Consider the following 20,490-nt stretch of genomic DNA (forward strand, 5'->3'; position numbering starts at 1 on the left):
ATTATCTGTAAGGTACCTAAACAGTTTGTCCTGTATACAAAGTGYTATGTTTGGGGCAAATCCAATACAACATATTACTGAGTACCACTCTCCATATTTTCAAGCATAGTGGTGGTTGCATCATGTTATGGGCATGCGTGTAATCATTAAGGACTGGGGAGTTTTTCTGGATTAAAAAAAAAGTTAAGCAAAGGCATAATCCTAAAGAAAAGCCTGGTTCAGTCTGCTTTCCACCACACACTAGGAGATTAATTCACCTTTCAGCAGGACAATAACCAAAAACACAAAGCCAAATCTACATTGGAGTTGCTTACCAAGAAGACAATGCATGTTCCTGAGTGGCCGAGTTACAGTTTTGACTTAAATCTACTTGAAAATCTATGGCAAGACGTGAAAAGAACCAATTTGACAGAGGTTGAGACTTACCCAGAAAGACTCACAGCTGTAATTGCTGCCAAAGGTTCTTCTACAAAGTATTGACTCAGGCGTGTGAATACTTACAGTACCAGTTAAAAGTGTGGACACACTTACTCATTCAAGTTTTTTTGTTTTTTTTACTATTTTCTACATTGTAGTGAAGACATTAAAACTATGAAATAACACATATCGAATCATGTAGTAACCAAAAAAGTGTTAAACAAATCAAAATATATTTTAGATTCTTCAAAGTAGCCACCAATTGCCTCAATGACAGCTTTGCACACTCTTGGCAATCTCTCAACCAGCTTCATGAGGTAGTTATTGCGAAAATTCTGTACAGCTTCCAGCGCATGTTTAGTGTGAACACAGAAGCTGTACCCGCTTTAAGTTACAGTTTTAACAGTGGCCAAGTAGGCTACAGTAGCTATTTGATCATAATGTAGGCTTACCAGAGTGGCCTACCATAAAAAAATTATGGAGAATATGCATCCCATAACATCTTAACATGGGAAATAGCTGTTATATAATTCAGCCTACAGTAGCAGCCAAAGTGTGGTGTTCAATGTAGGCCTATATTCCTTGAGACTTTAAAAAAAAACATGCTGTGCTTGACACTAACCCGTTTATCCACTTGTCCTTCAGACAAGGAGGTGACTGAAAATGTTGTTGTGTTGTTTGATGCAAGAAACCACATTACAAAATAAAATGCATCATTATTCCCATACCATTAGCAGACAAATTATGCTACCCTCTGCCTATTGGACATAACACTGCACCTTTAAGACAATAAAAAAGCTATTTACCTGACTCGCTTTCAAATACATCTAGAAATACACATGTTTTGTGCTCTTGTAGGAAGCAATCACTCCCCTATTGCTGACTACAAATTATATACAGTATAACTGGGCAAATAAACTCACTGTACAAATGTACAAATGTTCACACGTCGCTACAGGTAGCTCTCGCTTTGATCTCAAAACAAGCGCATCTACACACGACCACTCATGCTGTAAAAACAGTCCAGGTCAAAGTGAATGGCATAGATCCATATATGGCAATGGTCTGTTTGCATATATGCCAACTGCAGCTCTGATTGGTTATGGCTCACCTGTCTGTGTAGAGTACTGCTGCAGCGACCACCACAGAACATCAACATTGTTTATCGCGCTGTTCGTGTTGCTGAAGCTGCAATATAATTACAGCCATTTCTGACTGAAATGTTCTGTTACTGAAATCCTTAATTTGTTAAGGAAAATCATTCCCTATTCCCTCAACCCTTGCTCTCTTTACGTGACACATGTATGCATCGCATGCACGTAACCAATAGGGCCTAACCTGTAGAATATCATAATCACATCAATAAATTGTTTATAAAAAATCTCGGAACACCGCTATCACATATGACAGCAAAATGGATGCAGAGGACGTGACAAATACACTTGAAACAGAGGAATATTTACTGGTTGCTCAGGAGGTAAAGAGGAAGTCAGATGTGTGGAATAAATTTGACTAGTTGTGGAAAATACTGAAGATCAAGAAAAAGAAGGTAAGGAGCAAGTTCTGCGTGCATATTATGTGTGCCAAACAATTTGGAGCAGTGTAAACAACACTAAATACATTATAAGCATACCAGAGAGTCTGTTGTAATGTTTTTTGGTTGTTGTAAAACCTTAATTACAACAAAAACAAAAACAGTCACATTCATTCGTGAACATAGTTTGCGAAATTGGAACGGTTCATTTATTGTTTATGMTAAATATTCAAGGGTCGCTTTGCTTTAATTTTAAAACTAAATGCTTGATTGCATTCCAAATCACGAATGACTCATATGCTGTTTGATGACACAAACAAATGAATGATTGATTGATACAGTAGCCTATATAATTACTGAAATATATGCCTAAGTAAGTTACGGTATTAAGACTAAACAGGGTGCTCTCTTAGGCCTAAAACTCGATGGTGGTTATACAAGGCTGCTATACTACGCCTACTATTGGTAACGACATGACTTACTTATTATTATAATGATGATTGTAATAATAATAGTATTAATAACAATAAGAAGGAGATCAAGAAAAAGTAGGGTTATTATTATTATTAMAAWWWWWWTTCTGACAATTTGGAAAAGTGTAAAGAATACAAAATAAATTATAAGTAATACCAGAGAGGCTGTTCTAATTTTWAAAAAAGTGTAAAGCCTTTATTATAGCATAGCAAAGGTAAAAAATTGCCGAATTTGTGAAATTGTTTAGCCGACATGTTGTGGTTGCGTGAGGCTTGGTACTCACAGAATCAGTAGGCTATTAAACAAACACTCAAAGAGGCAACAGAAGCAGGATCTGTCTTATTTCTGTAGATATATATGCATATATATAGCCAGGCACATTTAAAAGTTAGGCTGTTGATTATAGACCTAATTAAGTTGGGGTTTCCTCTCTCCTCACTTTTAGTCCACTCAGACAGGTGCGAATCAGACAGGTGTCTTGTACACCATGATTATTTAAAAAATGTTTGCTACTGCTGGACTAAAGAAATCTCGGCCGACCAAAACAGGCTATCGACCAAACAATCGATCAGTCGACTAAATGGGGTCAGCCCTAAACACAACAAAATGTGGAATAAGTCAAGGGGTATGAATACTTTTTGAATAGAATCTTCTACATGTCAAGTCTGCTTTAACACTGGAGTTTAAACTCCCTCTGTGACGGTCTGTTCCTGTCTACTCCTGTTCCTATCTACGTTCGTCCTTCATCCCTCATCACCGTCAACTGCGTAACATCACCAGGAAGAGAGATAGGGGCAAGAAGTGGGCCTTTTAAAGCTCGTTTAAGATGCCAGGGGCCAGTGTGTCAGTTATGGTCCACCCCCCCCTCTCGCTCTCCCTCTCTCAGCATGTTGCTCTGGCTGTGGCCAGCTGCTCTCTTTTTTTGCAGAAGGGCACAAATATCCCTGTTTTAAAATGCTTACCATACTCGGCCTTCTTTTATTTCACATAACGCAGAACAGCAGTGTTTTTCATAGGGCACTTAGACCCTGTTGTTGACAAATTTGTAATAACAAAAAGCTAAATACATAACGGGTTAAAGGCACTACAGGGACATATAGGATGTCCTCAGTCCCATATTGCAAGGCTTTGAAAGATTTCTAATTACTTAAAAATTATGTTTTGTTTACCTTGTCCTCCAGATGTTTTGCTGTTTCCGCCCGCTGCACCAGATCCTTGTCGCTGTAAAAAACACAATTGACACAAAAAATATTAGGTTTCGGACTTTCAATCTGTATTAGTGTTTTTCAGAAGCGTTATTCAAGGCAAACCCCCTCTAGACTCCAGTAGGAAAATGTGACATTTCCCATGATCCTCTGGGTTTTAGACGCAGGCCAAGACTCGGAGGGTCTGACTCCAGGAGCTGTTGTGCACACTTGTCAATAAGATTGTGTCCTCTTGAGCGCTTTGACAACCAGAAGGGGCTGATGCCCTAATCTGGTGTACTAGCTAGCGTGCTCTAGTATAGCGAGTGGCCTGGCCCTTCCAGTGACTGTATGAATAAGGCAGAAGCGGCCTGCGGGATCTATGGGGATGGGGACAGTGACGGTTAGGGTTGCATAGCTACCAGTAGTTTACCAAAGTTACTGGAATCTTCAGTAATTTTGGTAATTAACAGAAAATCTATGGCAATCTACCATATTGGTAATTTATACTTGAATGATTTTCTAAAAAATKTATTCATATATAGTATTCATTTTCTGTGTCCATATTGTCCATGAGTTTCTAGTAGACAGACCAATAATGGCATTAAATATTATTCAAACAAAAAAAAATTACCCCTTTTTTTTCTCCTCAATTTCATGATTACGATCTTGTTTTATTGCTGCAACTCCCCTAATGGGCTCGGCGAAGGTCGAGTCATGCGTCCCCCAAAACATTTCTCGCCAAACCACGCTTCTTAACACCCGCARCCAGATGCACCAACGTGTCGGAGGAAACACCATTCAACCGATGACCGAAGTCAGCCTGCAGGCGCCCGGCCCGCCACAAGGACTCACTAGAGCACGATGAGCCAAGTAAAGCTCCCCCAGCCAAACCCTCCCCTAACCCGGACAACGCTGGGCCAATTGTGCACCACCCTATGGGACTACCGGGAACAGCCGGTTGTGAGACAGCCTGGACTCAAACCAGGGTCTGTAGTGACACCTCTGGCACTGAGATGCAGTGCTGCGCCACTCGGGAGGCCAGGCATTATTTTCAATTAACTCTGCAACTCTTCCAACTATTTACTTTTTTCACAACTGCCACTAGTTTGACACCAAAACACTGAAAACAAATACATACTGACATAGAAAAAATACAGAAAAGATATTAAGGATATTTCATGCTGAAACCATCATATTAAACAACAATGGTATTCACTAAGTTTATGTTTTGTATTTAGGATATTTTTTCTGCTTTCTCATTCAATTGTTTTTGTTGAAAATCATCATATTTAATTGTTTCATATATTTTACATGTGATAAGGCCACACAGAGGGCCAGAGATAATTACAGACATTGTAAAAATTGGAAGTACCCAAAAGGGCCAATAGATGTCTTGTGATAGATTACATAAAATCCTTGAAAGACACCAAAATTCTTGTAGTTTACTGGTAAACTTAGGTTTCCAAGTAATATACCATCCTTTTGCAACTCTTGTGACAGGGGTGGAGAGAGGCCTGAGGAGGGAGATCTGATCCCCCAGGCCCAGTCATTTACTAATGTTTGACATTGCCACAGAGCAACACCGGAGATTGTGAGGAGATGCAGTGGGGATACTGAGCTACGGTAGTGGATATGGAAAAACAGCCTCATCGATACCACAGAGACTCTACCATCCCAGTTCTCTGAAATACCATGGGTACACTATAATTAATGTCTTTCCATAWCTGATGCAACATAACGGTATGAGTCACCTCCAGTCTGAAATCAYAGCCCATCTCATCTCGCCTACCTTCTGATGGATGCTACTGATTTTAACCACTTTCCATTCCAAAAGCTCTACCTTTCATTACATTAACTTGCAAATAAGCTCCATGCTTTGAAGAAATACAGGAGCGGGWGTGTAAAAGGTATCTTCACCTGCTCCGATTTGGGTAGCGAGAGCTTTCTGCGTAACTTTGTTGACTACGGGTATTTGAGCTGAACAGTGAACACTCAGAGGTTCCACTACGAATGAGATGCACCGGGTTTAGACACAATGTGCTGTTTGAACTTGTGAGTGCAGGTACTGTCCAGATAGCACTACAGATGTAAGGATCTTAATTTGAGCCCATTTGCGACAGTGGGAAAATAATCCTGCAGCAACAGGAAATGTAAATGATTGTGGATTATAATTAATGTACAAAAGATGGAGAACATATGCATATYCAGGTACTTTCCGCATGTGCTGGAGTGGAAAACAGAAACTCATGGAAAACAGAAAGGAAAACGGGAGCATGAGCAGCAGTGTGCAGCGTTTCCTTTCTGTTTTCGATTATAATTAATAGACATTTTTGTTGGGGTTGATACATTTTTCATAAGGGAAAATCAAGTCTGAAATTTCAAAGTAGAAATTACAAACTTCAGAAGCTTTTTAAAACCTCAACTACACGTTTTAAATTTCCTGCAAGTTCTCCTGCAACAGGGTGATCAAATTAAGATCCTATATCTGCACACTAAAAGACCCAGGCACGGTAAATGCAGATATTACATTAGAGAGGAGTACAGGAGTGACAGTCTCTTTCACAATGGAGAGATTAAGGAGGCTATTCATAGATTCATATTATACTCATCCTTTTAATATGAGGCAGTGGTGCGAGTGAGAGAAGGGATATCACAGGGAATGACAAAGGAGCAAAAAGACTGCTGCAGAGGACCAGGGTGAAAGGTTGGATCTTAAGCCTCTTACGAACTGTAAGGCATTTGGGTTGTTCACAGCAGCAAGCATGTTCTGCTGAGACATTTCAAAGAATTTAATGGAAATAAATAGTGTAATGGAAAGTGGCAGATGGTACTATGTATGGTGAATCTCAAGCTAGCAATATACTACACTAGCTATGCATCTAACCAACCCCATTCAGTGTGAGTAAGGGACCTTTATACGGTTTGGGACCTTTTTCTAATTTATGTCAATAAAAGGTTGAGCATCAAGGGACTGACGGTATAGACCTCTCAAAAAGATAATGTTCCTATACCAAGGCTCATTTACCACAATGAAGGATGTTAAAAAAAAGTCTTAAGGATCCGCCCCTTTTTTCAATTTTCGCCTAAAATGACATACCCAAATCTAACTGCCTGTAGCTCAGGCCCTGAAGCAAGGATATGCATATTCTTGGTACCATTTGAAAGGAAACACTTTGAAGTTTGTGGAAATGTGAAAGGAATGTAGGAGAATATAACACAATAGATCTGGTAAAAGATAATACAAAGAAAAAACCAACTGTTCTTTTGTCTTTTTTTTTGTACCATCATCTTTGAAATGCAAGAGAAAGGCTATAATGTATTATTCCAGCCCAGGTGCAATTTCAATTTTGGCGAGATGACATCAGTGTATGTGGAAAGTTTTAGACTGATCCAATGAACCATTCAATTTCTGTTCAAAATGTTGTATAAAGACTGCACAAATGTGCCTAATTTGTTTATTAATACATTTTCATTTTCAAAATTGTGCACTCTCCTCAAACAATAGCRTGGTATTCTTTCAATGTAATAGCTACTGTAAATTGGACAGYGCAGTTAKATTAACAAGAATTTAAGCTTTCTGCCGATATCAGATATGTCTATGTCCTGGGAAATGTTCTTGTTACTTACAACCTCATGCTAATCACATTAGCCTACGTTAGCTCAACCATCCCGTGGTAGGGACACCAATCCCAATTAAATGCAGCAATAAAAGCTGATTACATCAGATGATCCTGTTGTTTCCTACTCCATGCTAATTCAACATTAGCATCTCTCCAGGACTGTGTTGGTGTCTTCATTTATCTTCAGARCCAAAACAAATAATAGCTAGTGAGATTCAATGGAGAGGAGCATGAAGAAACCAAATTCCAATACTCTGTCACTGCCACAAACATTACCACACCATTCATTCAATATGTACATAATTTATAAGCACCTACCATGGAGACACTTCCCTCTATATAACTTCCAAATAAGGACCACARCAACTCTAAACAAAATGAACGTAGGACTTCCTGCCCAATGTGCCATTGCTCATGGTCGACCACAATTGTATTACTCCACCTGAAATATTAAAAGACAAATAAGGGCTAGGCCTACAATGTATTATATGAGTCCCTGCATTATTACAACATTACATATTTGAAATGGTTTCTCTGATGCATTATCAACTAGGGCTGGAAATTGCCAGGGACCTCACGATCACGATACTTAGGTGCCGATATGATATGCATTGCGATTCTCACAATTCTATTTGTATTGCAATTCAATACTGCAATTTTATTGCGATTTAATGTTMCAAACATATTGCTCACTATACAGTTGAAGTCGGAAGTTTACATACACCTTAGCCAAATACATTTAAACTCCATTTTCACAATTCCTGACATTTAATCCTAGTACAAAATTCCCTGTCTTAGGTCAGTTAGGATCACCACTTTATTTTAAGAATGTGAAATGTAGGAATAATAGTAGAGAGAATGATTTATTTCAGCTTTTATTTATTTCTCGCGCATTCCCAGCGGTCAGAAGTTTACATACACTCAATTAGTATTTGGTAGCATTGCCTTTAAATTGTTTAACTTGGTCAAACGTTTCGGGTAGCCTTCCCAAGCTTCCCACAATAAGTTGGGTAAATTTTGGCCCATTCCTCCTGACAGAGCTGGTGTAACTGAGTCAGGTTTGTAGGCCTCCTTGCTCGCACACGCTTTTTCAGTTCTGCCCACAAATGTTCTATAGGATTGAGGTCAGGGCTTTTGTGATGGCCACTCCAATACCTTGACTTTGTTGTCCTTAAGCCATTTTGCCACAACTTTGGAAGTATGCTTGGGGTCATTGTCCATTTGGAAGACCCATTTGCGACCAAGCTTTAACATCCTGACTGATGTCTTGAGATGTTGCTTCAATATATCCACATAATTTTCCTGCCTCATGATGCCATCTATTTTGTGAAGTGCACCAGTCTCTCCTGCAGCAAAGCACCCCCACAACATGATGCTGCAGCCCGTGCTTCACGGTTGGGATGGTGTTTCTTCGGCTTGCAAGCCCCCCCCTTTTTCCTCCAAACATAACGATGGTCATTATGGCCAACAGTTCTATTTTTGTTTCATCAGACCAGAGGACATTTCTCCAAAAAGTATGACCTTTGTCCCCATGTGCAGTTGCAAACCGTAGTCTGGCCTTTTTATGGCGGTTTTGGAGCAGTGGCTTCTTCCTTGCTGAGTGGCCTTTCAGGTTATGTCGACATAGGACTCGTTTTACTGTGGATACAGATACTTTTGGACCTGTTTCCTCCAGCATTTTCACAAGGTCCTTTGCTGTTGTTCTGGGATTGATTTGCACTTTTCGCACCAAAGTACATTCATCTCTAGGAGACAGAACGCATCTCTTTCCTGAGCGTATGACGGCTGTGTGGTCCCATGGTGTTTGTACTATTGTTTGTACAGATGAATCGTGGTACCTTCAGGCGTTTGGAAATTGCTCCCAAGGATGAACCAGACTTGTGGAGGTCTACAATGGAGGTCTTTGCTGATTTCTTTTCATTTTCCCATGATGTCAAGCAAAGAGGCATTAAGTTTTGAAGGTAGGCCTTGAAATACATCCACAGGTACACCTCCAATTGACTCAAATGATGTCAATTAGGCTAACAGAAGCTTCTAAAGCCATGACATAATTTTCTGGAATTTTCCCAGCTGTTTAAAGGCACAGTCAACTTCGTGTATGTAAACTTCTGACCCACTGGAATTGTGATACAGTGAATTATAAGTGAAATAATCTGTCTGTAAACAATTGTTGGAAAAATTACTTGTGTCATGCACAAAGTAGATGTTCTAACCAACTTGCCAAAACTATAGTTTGTTAACAAGAAATTGGTGGAGTGGTTGAAAAACAAGTTTTAATGACTCCAACCTAAGTGTATGTAAACTTCCGATTTCAACTTCATGTCTGCTGCAGAGGGACAAGAGAGAGCATGAGAAAACAAGTTTCGATCAGTCATGGAAATAAAAGTGCTGAAAACATGTTGGCTCACTATTTAAAAATAAGATGGAGAACAACTTATAAGATGAAAAATACCAGAGTTTTGGCGCAGGTACAGCCGACTAGTGCTATATAACGCTACCTACAGTAGCAAAAAAAAAAAAACATTAGCTACCTAATGGCGTCATAAAGGTGTTTCAGATCTTGCAAAGTCACCTTCCTCATCACCATATATCCGGCTGGCTGGCTGGGAGACACTGAGGTTCTCAGCTCATGTTTCCCTATGGCTAATGATCAGGGCTGTTTGATGAATTTCTCCTCATGAACATAAGTAGAGGGAGATGAAGAGTGGAGGAGAGGGGGATCGATACATCCTGCATTTCCAAGACTAGCTCAGACAAACATGACAAGGAGAAGATGGATGACCAGAATCAACTCTCTGAGCGCCTACTCGTGTCTGGGAAAGAGAGAGGAAAAGGGCGAGAGGGAGTCCTCAACGGTGTGGGACTGCAGTATCTATGCTTCCCTCCTCTCTCTGCAGGGTTTTCAACTGATGATCCAGAATCTGAGCCAATAACAGTCTTAAGTTAGCCACTGACTGATATTTGCACTGGGCATGTTTTAAAGCTTGGTACTGCAAAGACCAGTCAAATCTGGATGGATCGTTCGATATATTTTATGAATCTTTATGTCCCATGAAACATCCATGTGTGTATCCATGAAACATTTCATGAGGCTTTTTCTTCCCAATTCCAATCAAATCAGAGGAAATGCTATTGGATGGGGAGTTTACACAGCAACACAAACACAGGAGGAAATTGTTTAATTTATGTAGCTACCTTGTATTCTGGACCCTGGGGATTCCCCCATAGAGCTATTCTCAACAGTGCTTTCACCCCCACAACCTATTCCCTTTTGCACACCATTTGGTCATGTCAGAGATGCTTCCATGCTTTAATAACCGAGGAGGCACATGTGCTCCTTCTGCACATCTCTTCCTGCATTATTAATAGAATGCTTTCAATGAATTTCAAACAGTATGTACAGTGCTTTGATGCTGAGGAGGAGTGGGGCGGGGGGAGTCGGTGGGATGGGGGGATTGAAACGTCCTTACAAGCCTAACAACCCAGCCTTATGCGGAAGCAGTCTAAATTCAAGAAAAATCTCTTATGCAATTTAGGACTACCGGCTGTGAGATATGCAAATGGAAAATCACTGCTGTTGTTTACCTGTCAAAACAGTTCCCAGCTCTCACTCGGGACACAATCTCTCATTACCTTGTCACAATACGAGGAGCTGCAACTCCTGTCTCAAAACAGTTCATATCATAATCCACCTCTTGTTTCTTATGAAGTCACAGTGGAGAGGGTCTTCCTGCCCTCCTGCCTTCCTCCCTGCAGCTCCAAACAATCCCCAGTAGATAGGGAGGCTGATTTGTTCTCGATGGCTGCTAATCCCAGTTCAAAGGRAAGAGACGCGTCTCTGCATCAGGGCCATGTAATGCCCATAAAATGAACTGATGCCTGCCTGCCCTGAGAGAGTGCTACGCTAGGCTATGCTAACGTGGCTCCCATTGCTAGCATCAGCACCACTCTGATTAGGAGAGGACAGAGCACGGCACGGGTGCCCACACAAAAAACATACCAAAAGGCACAGAAGCTGGCAGCAGGAGGCAGCCCTTCATCTCAACCACAACCGAGCCTGTATATGTGTTATTGGAGCGCTGAGATTGCAGGAACATTGCAGCATCATTGCAAAAACTTTGGGGTAATCTATGCACGAGCTGCAAAGGCATTCAAAGATGGTTAACCTAAAGGCAACTCATTCACAAATACCCTGTGGTTTATATGACATTTCAGCAACATTGCATGAACACTAGCCACTGTGGTTTCTTAACCAAGACTGTGGAGCAGCACAGCGTACCTCCTTTAAACGTAGGGATAAATATTGCAGTTAAGCATCCTCGGACGACACCGGAAGGAGTATTGTTAGTGGTGAAACACAACGCTTCAGATCACTCCAGAGGTGATGAGAGACTAATGAAAGACAGGGGAGAGGAAATACCATTAGGGCTGAGGCTGAGCCAAGTGTAAATTGCAATAACAGTGGCTCCGTGAGTGTGATTACTGATGGGGAAAGGGCTATACTCAGTCTGCAGATATACAAAAGTATGCACGCCCGCACGCACACACACACACACACACTCCAATACACATACACACATGCACAGGGGCAGGGATATCCTCAGTATAAAGTCACACGCACACACAAAAAACACACACACACACACACACACACACACACAACAACAATGTACAGTAAGTAGTGCTGGGAGGCTGTGCAGCAGTTAGAGATATGGGGGAGAGCGATATTGGGAGAAACCCATCAAGTGCAAAGCGACACTAATTACATTGCAATAACAGGGAAGAGAGGGATACGCAGTGCGCCTTTCATTAGGCATTTAGAGTTATATACTCACAAAAACACTAGGCCGTTACACATGCCTGCACACAGACACAAGTCCATACACAAACACATACACAAATATGAGCGTGCACACACACACATTGCAAATTCAATGGTGGCTGCAGCAGTATTCACGCCTCTAGGCTGTCAATTAGGTGACTTCAAGGAAATAAACACACACACGTACATCACATACACACATACACACACACACACACACACACACATACACAGAATGAAACGATTCCCTAGTCAGGCAAAAGGCAGATGCAGGAATTAATGTACACAAGATCAGAAAAATGTCAGTATGTTTTCCTCCGACTGGGCTGGGCTCTTTGGAGGGCAGTCAGGGTGAAGCTTTACACAGAGAATCTTTTTACATGATTTCACCCTGATTTCTGCTGAGAGGTTGCCTTCTATTTTCCTCTTTAGTCAAAATCTCCTCTGCAGTATTGTACATGTTGCAGATTCTAAAAGGTCTACCTTCTCTCAGCTGGACTAGGTCTGGGAATCCCATAGAACCTATTCATGCTGTCACTCTGCTGTTACCTGGTGGTGTGATGGTAGAGGAGGATGGCTYTGACTGGGTTCATAATAGCCGGTGAGGAATGGTGTCTAGACCCATTACCGGTTACACTCCTTCATCACCATTAATTATAGTCTTGCCTTAGGTCCCACCTCCACCATGCCTCTCCACCTGGCTAACATCAGCTGGACAGTAGCCTCACTTGGCCAACACAGACACAGTGGTTGGGAAGTTGAGACTACTGACTGAAGTGGACAGTGAAAATGCCAGTATGCTGGTTTAGAGATAGGTCTGGCTACAGTTTCAAAAAAGACATACAACATGTAGCTGTAGAAGAAGGTTTAATCCTTCAGACACTTGATCCTCCTACCTAACATTTCAGCAATCATCATAGTATGCTACTCCCYGTGTTGGCTGTGAAACGAGAGGGCTGCACATTGGGGAAGTTCCTGATTTGATCATCTCTCTTTGTGAGAGAGGCTTACATAAACCATGCTGTCATCATGCCTTCCAGGCATGGTGTGGAACATCATCATGTCAGTAATAGGTCAATAGTTCCTCACAATGGTTTTTAGTTTCTCTGTTTTGTGCTCTTGCACATAACCAGAGAGGCAGAACTCTATGCTCTGACTGGGGCTTGAGCTGTGTAGAACAAATTATTACAATGTAATCARTGTTCATTAATTTCATGGTGGAGAGGCCTCTTACATACCGATAGGATAACAAACTACAACACAGAGAGGAAAGAACTGAAGGCCGACTGTGATGAATACAATAGAGAGAAAACCAATTATCAGTGTTCTGGAATCATTCAGCACGTGCTATGTTCTAGATGTAATGCACAAGATGTACCTCCAATATGAAGCTGAGTTTTAAAACAAACCCCACAGYGCAAACACTGTACATTTGAGGAGAAAATGAGAACATAATGAAATACTATTATCATTACAAATGGGGCCAAGTCTTTTTATTGAGTGTCTCTCTTAAGAAGCATCTCTATTCAATGCAGTGTTGCTTCATGCTAATGCATAATTATGCTGTTTCATTCTCTGATCAAAGAATAAAGCTTGAGCGAAGTGTGTRTGTGGGGGGGGGGGATTGAATTGAAGGATGTATATATAATATCTCCTATTATCAAAAGTCAGGCTGGAGATGGTTTTCTTCTTTTGGGAGTAGTAGAGAGGGACAGCAAGACAATGTCTCACTTAAGGAGAAGGGGACGTGGCAAATTTGCTTGTCATAAATATCAGCTGTTTGACATTGATTGCCGAGGCTCAGCCGAGGCGCGGTCTGCCGGCATCCTGGGCGGAGCGCTGCTCAACTGTGTTCTCTGGGTTTTCTATTTCATGGCAGTCAAGACTTCTGTCAGTCCACGTCAAGAGTATCCCCGCCACTTCTCTCACACCCACCCACACACATATACATGCCGTATCTTAATTTGACCCAGTTTCACACAGCAGAAAAATTATCCTACAGCAACAGGAAATGTGAATTGTTATCTGGATTAAAATGAATGGACATTTTTAGTAGGGGTTGATACATTTTTAGTTCGGGCAAATCAAGTCTGAAATGTTGAAATGGAATTGACAAACTTTAGAAACCTTTTTAAACCTTGAATACACTACAAATTTGCATTTCCTGCTGTGCATGAAAATTCCGKCAACAACAGGATTCTCAAATTAAGATACGGCATCTGTACACACGTGCACACAGAGACACGTACACAGACAGACAACCTCTTTGACTGGCTTCGGAAGCTACCTCCACAAGTGATGCACGCACTTTCAAACAACGAGCATAGACATACATACACTGTATAAAACAGTGTAATATTTTTCATTCCTACTTTAAACTAAAGAGGGTTGCACAATGTTTGTGCAATAATTATGTGTATTACGCACCCACAGAGCTGACCTTAGCAAACCCCTCATAAGGGAAAAACATAAGCAAACACACACACTCAGACCTCATCCCTTTACTATTTCATACTGATTTAATATGTTTGTGAATTGTGATGCACAATTTCTACAGAAACAGGTGAGTACTCTTCACCTCTACATGGTCAGGAAAGCCATGACTACAAAGGTAGCTATCCCTCCAAAAAAAGAATTAGTTTTCCTTCTTAATAATGCCAATTACCACGTGCAGGGAGAGAAAAAACATATTAACACTCTTCTTCAAATTATTTCTTCAAACTCGCGTTTGTTACACAGCTTAATGAGCCTTGAAATTGGTGAGATTACTTTTTTGTACATTTCTTTCAATAGCTCAAGGGAGCAGAGCACTGCAGTGCTACAGAGAGTATGTAACCACTGGTCTGGGAAATATGTGAGGGAGTCCCCCCTGATCACAGTGGAGTTGAGGGTACCATTAGCCAGCTGATTTACTTTAGGAGCTACATGGCTGGTTGAAGTCCTGGCAAAACCCACAAAAGTGTCACTTTGGAGGCTGGACTCTGAAAGTGGAGCTCATGGAATGGGTTTGCTTGGACTTCGTGTTACAGGTCCCAGTTTTGGGACTGGTGCAGCAGACAACAGTTCCTGTAGCACAGGATAAATAATGAAACAGGAGAAAGTGGCTTCTCATTCAAAGGTTCTCTCAATTATTTTATTCAACATTCTCTGAAGTGCAAATTGTATTTTTCTGTCTTTTCATTGCATTTCAATGTTTTCTTTTGTTTATCTTTAAAATGTATTTAATCATCTGTCTCATAAATCCCTGACATATTAGTTCATACACATATCAAACATACATCAATTTACACATCAAAAATAGTATGTTCCAATCCAAGTCACATCCTCAAATGATTTACATTTATACCCCAAACACATTTATTCTTAACTTTAATTCACCTGTTAAGGTTATAATTATGTAGAAGACTGTTGCCTACTAAAGCCCCATAGGAGACTGTAAAACATGAAAGCCTTTAAAGACTGGTATAACTCAATAGAAGTTACTTTATACCATGCTCAAAATACATTCACCCCGTGTAAGAARGGCTAATAGAAAGACAAGACTATTGCAACTGCCATTAATGCTAATTATTGTAAAATGATTGAACAAGCTAGCATAGCGCTAACCAAAGCTAGCAAACAACTGACCGGAGCTAGCAAACAGATAACCGGAGCTAGTCAAAAGCTATTCGGAGCAAGCTAATAGCTAAACGGAGCTAGCTCTAAGCTAGCAGCTTTTCTAACATTTACTGTACAACAATTACAAAGTGCTTAACCATCACAGCTACAATATAAAATTTTCTATATTGTCAGAGGGTGTCTTCGTTTTTTTCTAGATCAAAGGAATGCACTGTCATCATTTCATTTTACACTCGACAGGCGTTTTCTGTCTAGTACGAAGTTATACAATCACTATGTTGTTCAAAACCATTAYAATCACTTCAAAAGGCAAGTTACAAAACTATATTGTGGTATTCAGTGTATTTTTGCACTTTACTGACCTGTAACACAGGATAAATAATTAMATCTGAAAAGATTTGGCATGGGTCCTCAGATCCTCAAAAGGTTTTACAGCTGCACCATCGAGWGCATCCTGACTGGTTGCATCACTGCCTGGTATGGCAACTGCTCGGCCTACGACCGCAAGGCACTACAGAGGGTAGTGCGACCGGCCCAGTACATCACCGGGTCAAGCTTCCTGCCATCCAGGACCCCTATACAAAGTGGTGTCAGAGGAAGATTGTCAAATTGTCAAAGACTCCAGGAACCCTAGTCATAGACTGTTCTCTCTGTTCTCTCACCGGTGCCCCCGCACATTGACACATTGACTCTGTACCGGTACCCCCTGTATATAMYCCCGCTATTGTTATTCACTGCTGCTCCTTAATTATTTGTTTTTCTTATCTCTTACTTATTTGGGGGGTATTTTCTTAAAACTGCATGGTTGGTTAAGGGTTTGTAAGTAAGCATTTCACTGTAAGGTCTACACCTGTTGTATTAGGCGCATGCGACAAATACAATTCGATTTGATTTGATTTGAACAGGAGAACGTGGCTTCTCTTTCAAAGGTTCTCTTAATTATGAGAACACACAGCATATAGYCCATATAGTCCCAGTGTGAAGCGAACACTTCTCACTGCTCCCAACTGGCCAACAGTAGTATAAATGCCTCGCAATGGCGAAACCTTGGAGGACTGACATTTCAGTAAAAGCATTCTTTCCCAATACAAAGAAACAATACATAAACACAAATGTGACCATGCATTTGTGCGCGTCACATTAGCATGCARTGATGGCATCTAATGGGACTATTTTTCTAGGTCAGGTGTCTCAGAGTATGGTGACCATTTTCAAGACCTACTACGCCTGCAATGCTTGGTTCTACATCTTCAATGCAAACCGTGCCTGATAAACTATCCTGTCCTTTAGAGATGCTGTTCAGACAGAGACAATGAGGACATTCCCCCGATCCATCCCCATGTTTACCACTACAGTATGACAACATAGATGACCTGGAAGYCTCCTGGACTTATTGGATGTGAAAATCAATAGCCTTTTTTCCATGCCGGACCCCTTTTAGTTTGCTAATCTGTAACGCCTGATGCAGAAACACGGTTGGCATTATGAAGAGATGGATGTTTTATGGATGTTTTGTCTCTGGTCACTGTTACTGGCTCAGCTAACACCCACCACTTTGTGTCGCTTTCAGTCCCAGAGAAGCACTCGTTTAGAGGCGGACCGATAGTCATCACCGCCAAACTCATGCCGGCCAAAGCCGCAGAGGGTCCATGTGACTCTTCCCTCATCCCTTATCGTAACCGCTCTGCCTGTTTTTGTGGGCCACTAGGCAGGAGAGTAGCTTGCAAATTAGCAGAAAAGAGCACGGTGTTCAATTTAGGCCCGTAATTTGGTGAAATTATGAATCTGTTCTCCAACATGTGCTGCCCCTTGAGGATGGCTGGACCGGAAGYATCCCACATAGTGTCCCCAGGGGAGAAGATAGCCCTCTCCCTGAACTGAAAATGCTAGAGGAAGAAGATGATCTCATGAATATACAGCAAATGGTTACATTCCAGCAAATGTGTATCCTTCTCAAACTCTTGCATTCCTTGAAATATGTTGTTTTGTTGTTGTTACTATTTGTCGTGTCTGGGACCAAGATAACTATTTGTCATACTATTGTGGTTATACTAATCATACCTACTGTATAATGCTAGCAAATACAAAACCTCAGCGTTTGGGCAGAAAATGGGAGCATAAACAGTGTGCGGGCCTTCCTGTTCTTTGGGCAGAAAATGGCACATCTTCTGACCAAATGCACAGCAAATCTAGTGGCAAGGGTGGAATTACTCAAATAAATMAATAATCCCACACAGCCGTTTGTAGTGCTATTTTAAGGCTTTTGGCARCTTGAGCGGTCCGAAAGAGTTCCATGCAGCACTCAATGTCCATTAAGAATTTAAAGAGGAGATTCAGAACTAGGCCACAGACAATTCAAGCAGAAGAAACACAAGGCTCGATCGCTTCCTCTCCCTCTTGTTCAGGAATAAGAGAAGTGAAGAATTAGTTTCAAGTTTTACGTTTTGTTAGTCTTATGTACAGGATACACATAGCCGCGGGAAGTAGGGGTGCTGAGGGTGCTGCACCACCCCCTGATAAATCTCAATAAAAAATCTATTAATATTAAAAGAAGAAAAAAACGAAGAAAATGTTTAGAAAAATACCTGTCCTTTTCGACAAAGCAACAACAATAAGAAAAGATACTAATACGAACATAAAGTAAATGGCTCAGTAGAATATAATAAATATTTTAGCATAAGCATAATACAGGAAGACAATTTATAGTCCAATATTTACACGTGTATTGGGTAAGGGGGATTGGGGGGCAGTGTTTAAATTGTGCAGTATTTAGCAATAATAATAAGAGTCTGGTAGCAGCAGTTGTGTAGCATGAATGTATATGTGTGTGTGTGTGTGTGTGTGTGTGTGTGTGTGTGTGTGTGGTGTGTGTGTGTGTGTGTGTGTGTGTGTGTGTGTGTGTGTGTGTGTGTGTGTGTGTGTGTGTAAGTGAGTGCATGTGTCCTAAGGTGCGGAGAATCCGAGCAGGTGGTCAGTCCAGTCAAGTGTTCAGCAGTCTGATGGCTTGTAGATATAAACTGTTTCTGACCTGTTGGTATCAGATCTCATGCTCTGATATTGTCTGCCCGACGCTAAGGGAGTGAACAGCTCGTGACTGGGGTGTGTGGGGTCCTTGATGATGCTRCGGGMCTTCCTCAGGCACCGTTTCGAGCGAATGTCCTGGATGGGTGGGAGCGCGGTCCCAGTGATGTACTGGGCCATCTTCACCACCCGCTGGAGTGCCTTGCGGTTGTGGTCAGAGAAACTCCCATACCAGGCCGTGATGCAACCGGTCAGGACACTCTCGATGGTGCAGTGGTGGAATGCCGAATTTCTTCAGCCGCCTTAAGGGTCTATCAGAGTACCAAACGTGAACGTGTATGCACAGCATTGTTGTAGAATATTGGACCTTTGGCAGTCATACTTTTCAAATTCTCTTCGCAGCTCACACAATATCTCCAACTGTCAACACATTCCAATTAATAGAGGACGTGTACCGGAGACAAGTTGATTGGGAATTGTGGGAAGGTGCGGTTCGGGCTGTGCGTTCCCCGCGGATGTTGGTCTCAGAGCCACGTAGCTATGTCACAATCGGAAGCCGGACTATCGCGTGTCAGCGTCTGTGGACTATGATTTATGCTTAAGGAASTAGAGATGCTGTTGCACCCTCTTGACAAGAGTGGTGGTGTTGTTGGTCCATATCAAGTCCTCGGTGATGTGGACGCTGAGGAACTTAAAACTGCTGACTCTTTCTACTGCAGTCCYGTTGATGTCGCAGTTGTAAATGAGAACTTGTTCTCAACTAGCTTACCTGGTTAAATAAAGGTGAAATAAAAAATAAAAAATGTGTATTGGGGCATGTTCCCTCCTCTGCTTCCTGAAGTGAACAATCAACTCCCTTGTTTTGCTGATGTTGAGGGAGAAGTTGTTGTCCTGGCACCACAATGCCAGTTCACTGTGGGTCTCCCCGAGAGAGACAGTCACCTCATAATCCTGAGCTGGATGAGTAGAGAACTCAATTCAATTCCCATTGAAGCCTACTGTACAAACTCAGAGAGGCAACTACCATGGAATAAGAAGTTCAGTTCAGCAGGGCTCTTGAAACAAGCCACGAGGGCAAACCTTGTAAACCATAGAGGTTTGTTTGGGCCACTATAACAAAACCAATCATGTGTATTCAACTTTCCATACAATGACTGGTTATATATCTAGACAAGTAATGGCTGTTTGATAAACTACTTTGTATGTACAGCGTTCTGACAGAACAATATCACCGAGGGGCTTTATAATGCACAAGGGGAAGTGACAGTTAGTCAAACATTTTTTTTTACCTAGGCAAGTCAGTTAAGAACAAATTCTTATTTACAATGACAGCCTACCTGGGAACAGTGGGTTAACTGCCTTGTTCAGAACGACAGATTTTTACCTTGTCAGCTCAGGGATTCAATCCAGCAACCTTTCGGTTACTGGCCCAACGCTCTAACCACTAGGCTACCCGCCGCCCCATTAAAGAGTGTTGAGCTGTACTAAGAAAATTGAAAATGTCTCACTCCCATCACTTCCTTTGACTAATGATAAGTCTGTATTTTCTCAAGGTATACAGCATGCATTGGTATTCACTCCAACCGTTACAGTACCATTATCTCATATGACTATGCAACCACCTATAAAATAATGCCTTGAAAGTTTTGTCCCATTTCTGTGACATCCAGAGAGGACTTTATCAGGCTCCTGGCTCAGACGGTCTGATAATCCGAGGGGGGATTTTGACATATTTACTTTGAGAAGTGCCCATGTCAGAGTGGGCTTGCAGGAAAGGTTAGAGTGGACCTTGCCAAA

The 20,490-nt window shown here is 41.4% G+C and overlaps 1 protein-coding gene across 1 annotated transcript in view; it reads right to left on the minus strand.

Moving 5' to 3' along the window:
* The window catches only part of pcp4b (Purkinje cell protein 4b), a 47,782-nt gene that overhangs the window by 13,036 nt on the left and 14,256 nt on the right, over window positions 1-20,490 (minus strand). Inside the window, exon 2 of the mRNA XM_024014058.3 lies at window positions 3,595-3,646. Within this exon, the coding sequence (XP_023869826.1) occupies window positions 3,595-3,646 (52 nt within the window). The remainder of the gene's footprint in view (window positions 1-3,594; window positions 3,647-20,490) is intronic.

The sequence above is a fragment of the Salvelinus sp. IW2-2015 genome, linkage group LG22, assembly GCF_002910315.2.
Source record: "Salvelinus sp. IW2-2015 linkage group LG22, ASM291031v2, whole genome shotgun sequence".
In the NCBI taxonomy this organism is placed as follows: domain Eukaryota; kingdom Metazoa; phylum Chordata; class Actinopteri; order Salmoniformes; family Salmonidae; genus Salvelinus; species Salvelinus sp. IW2-2015.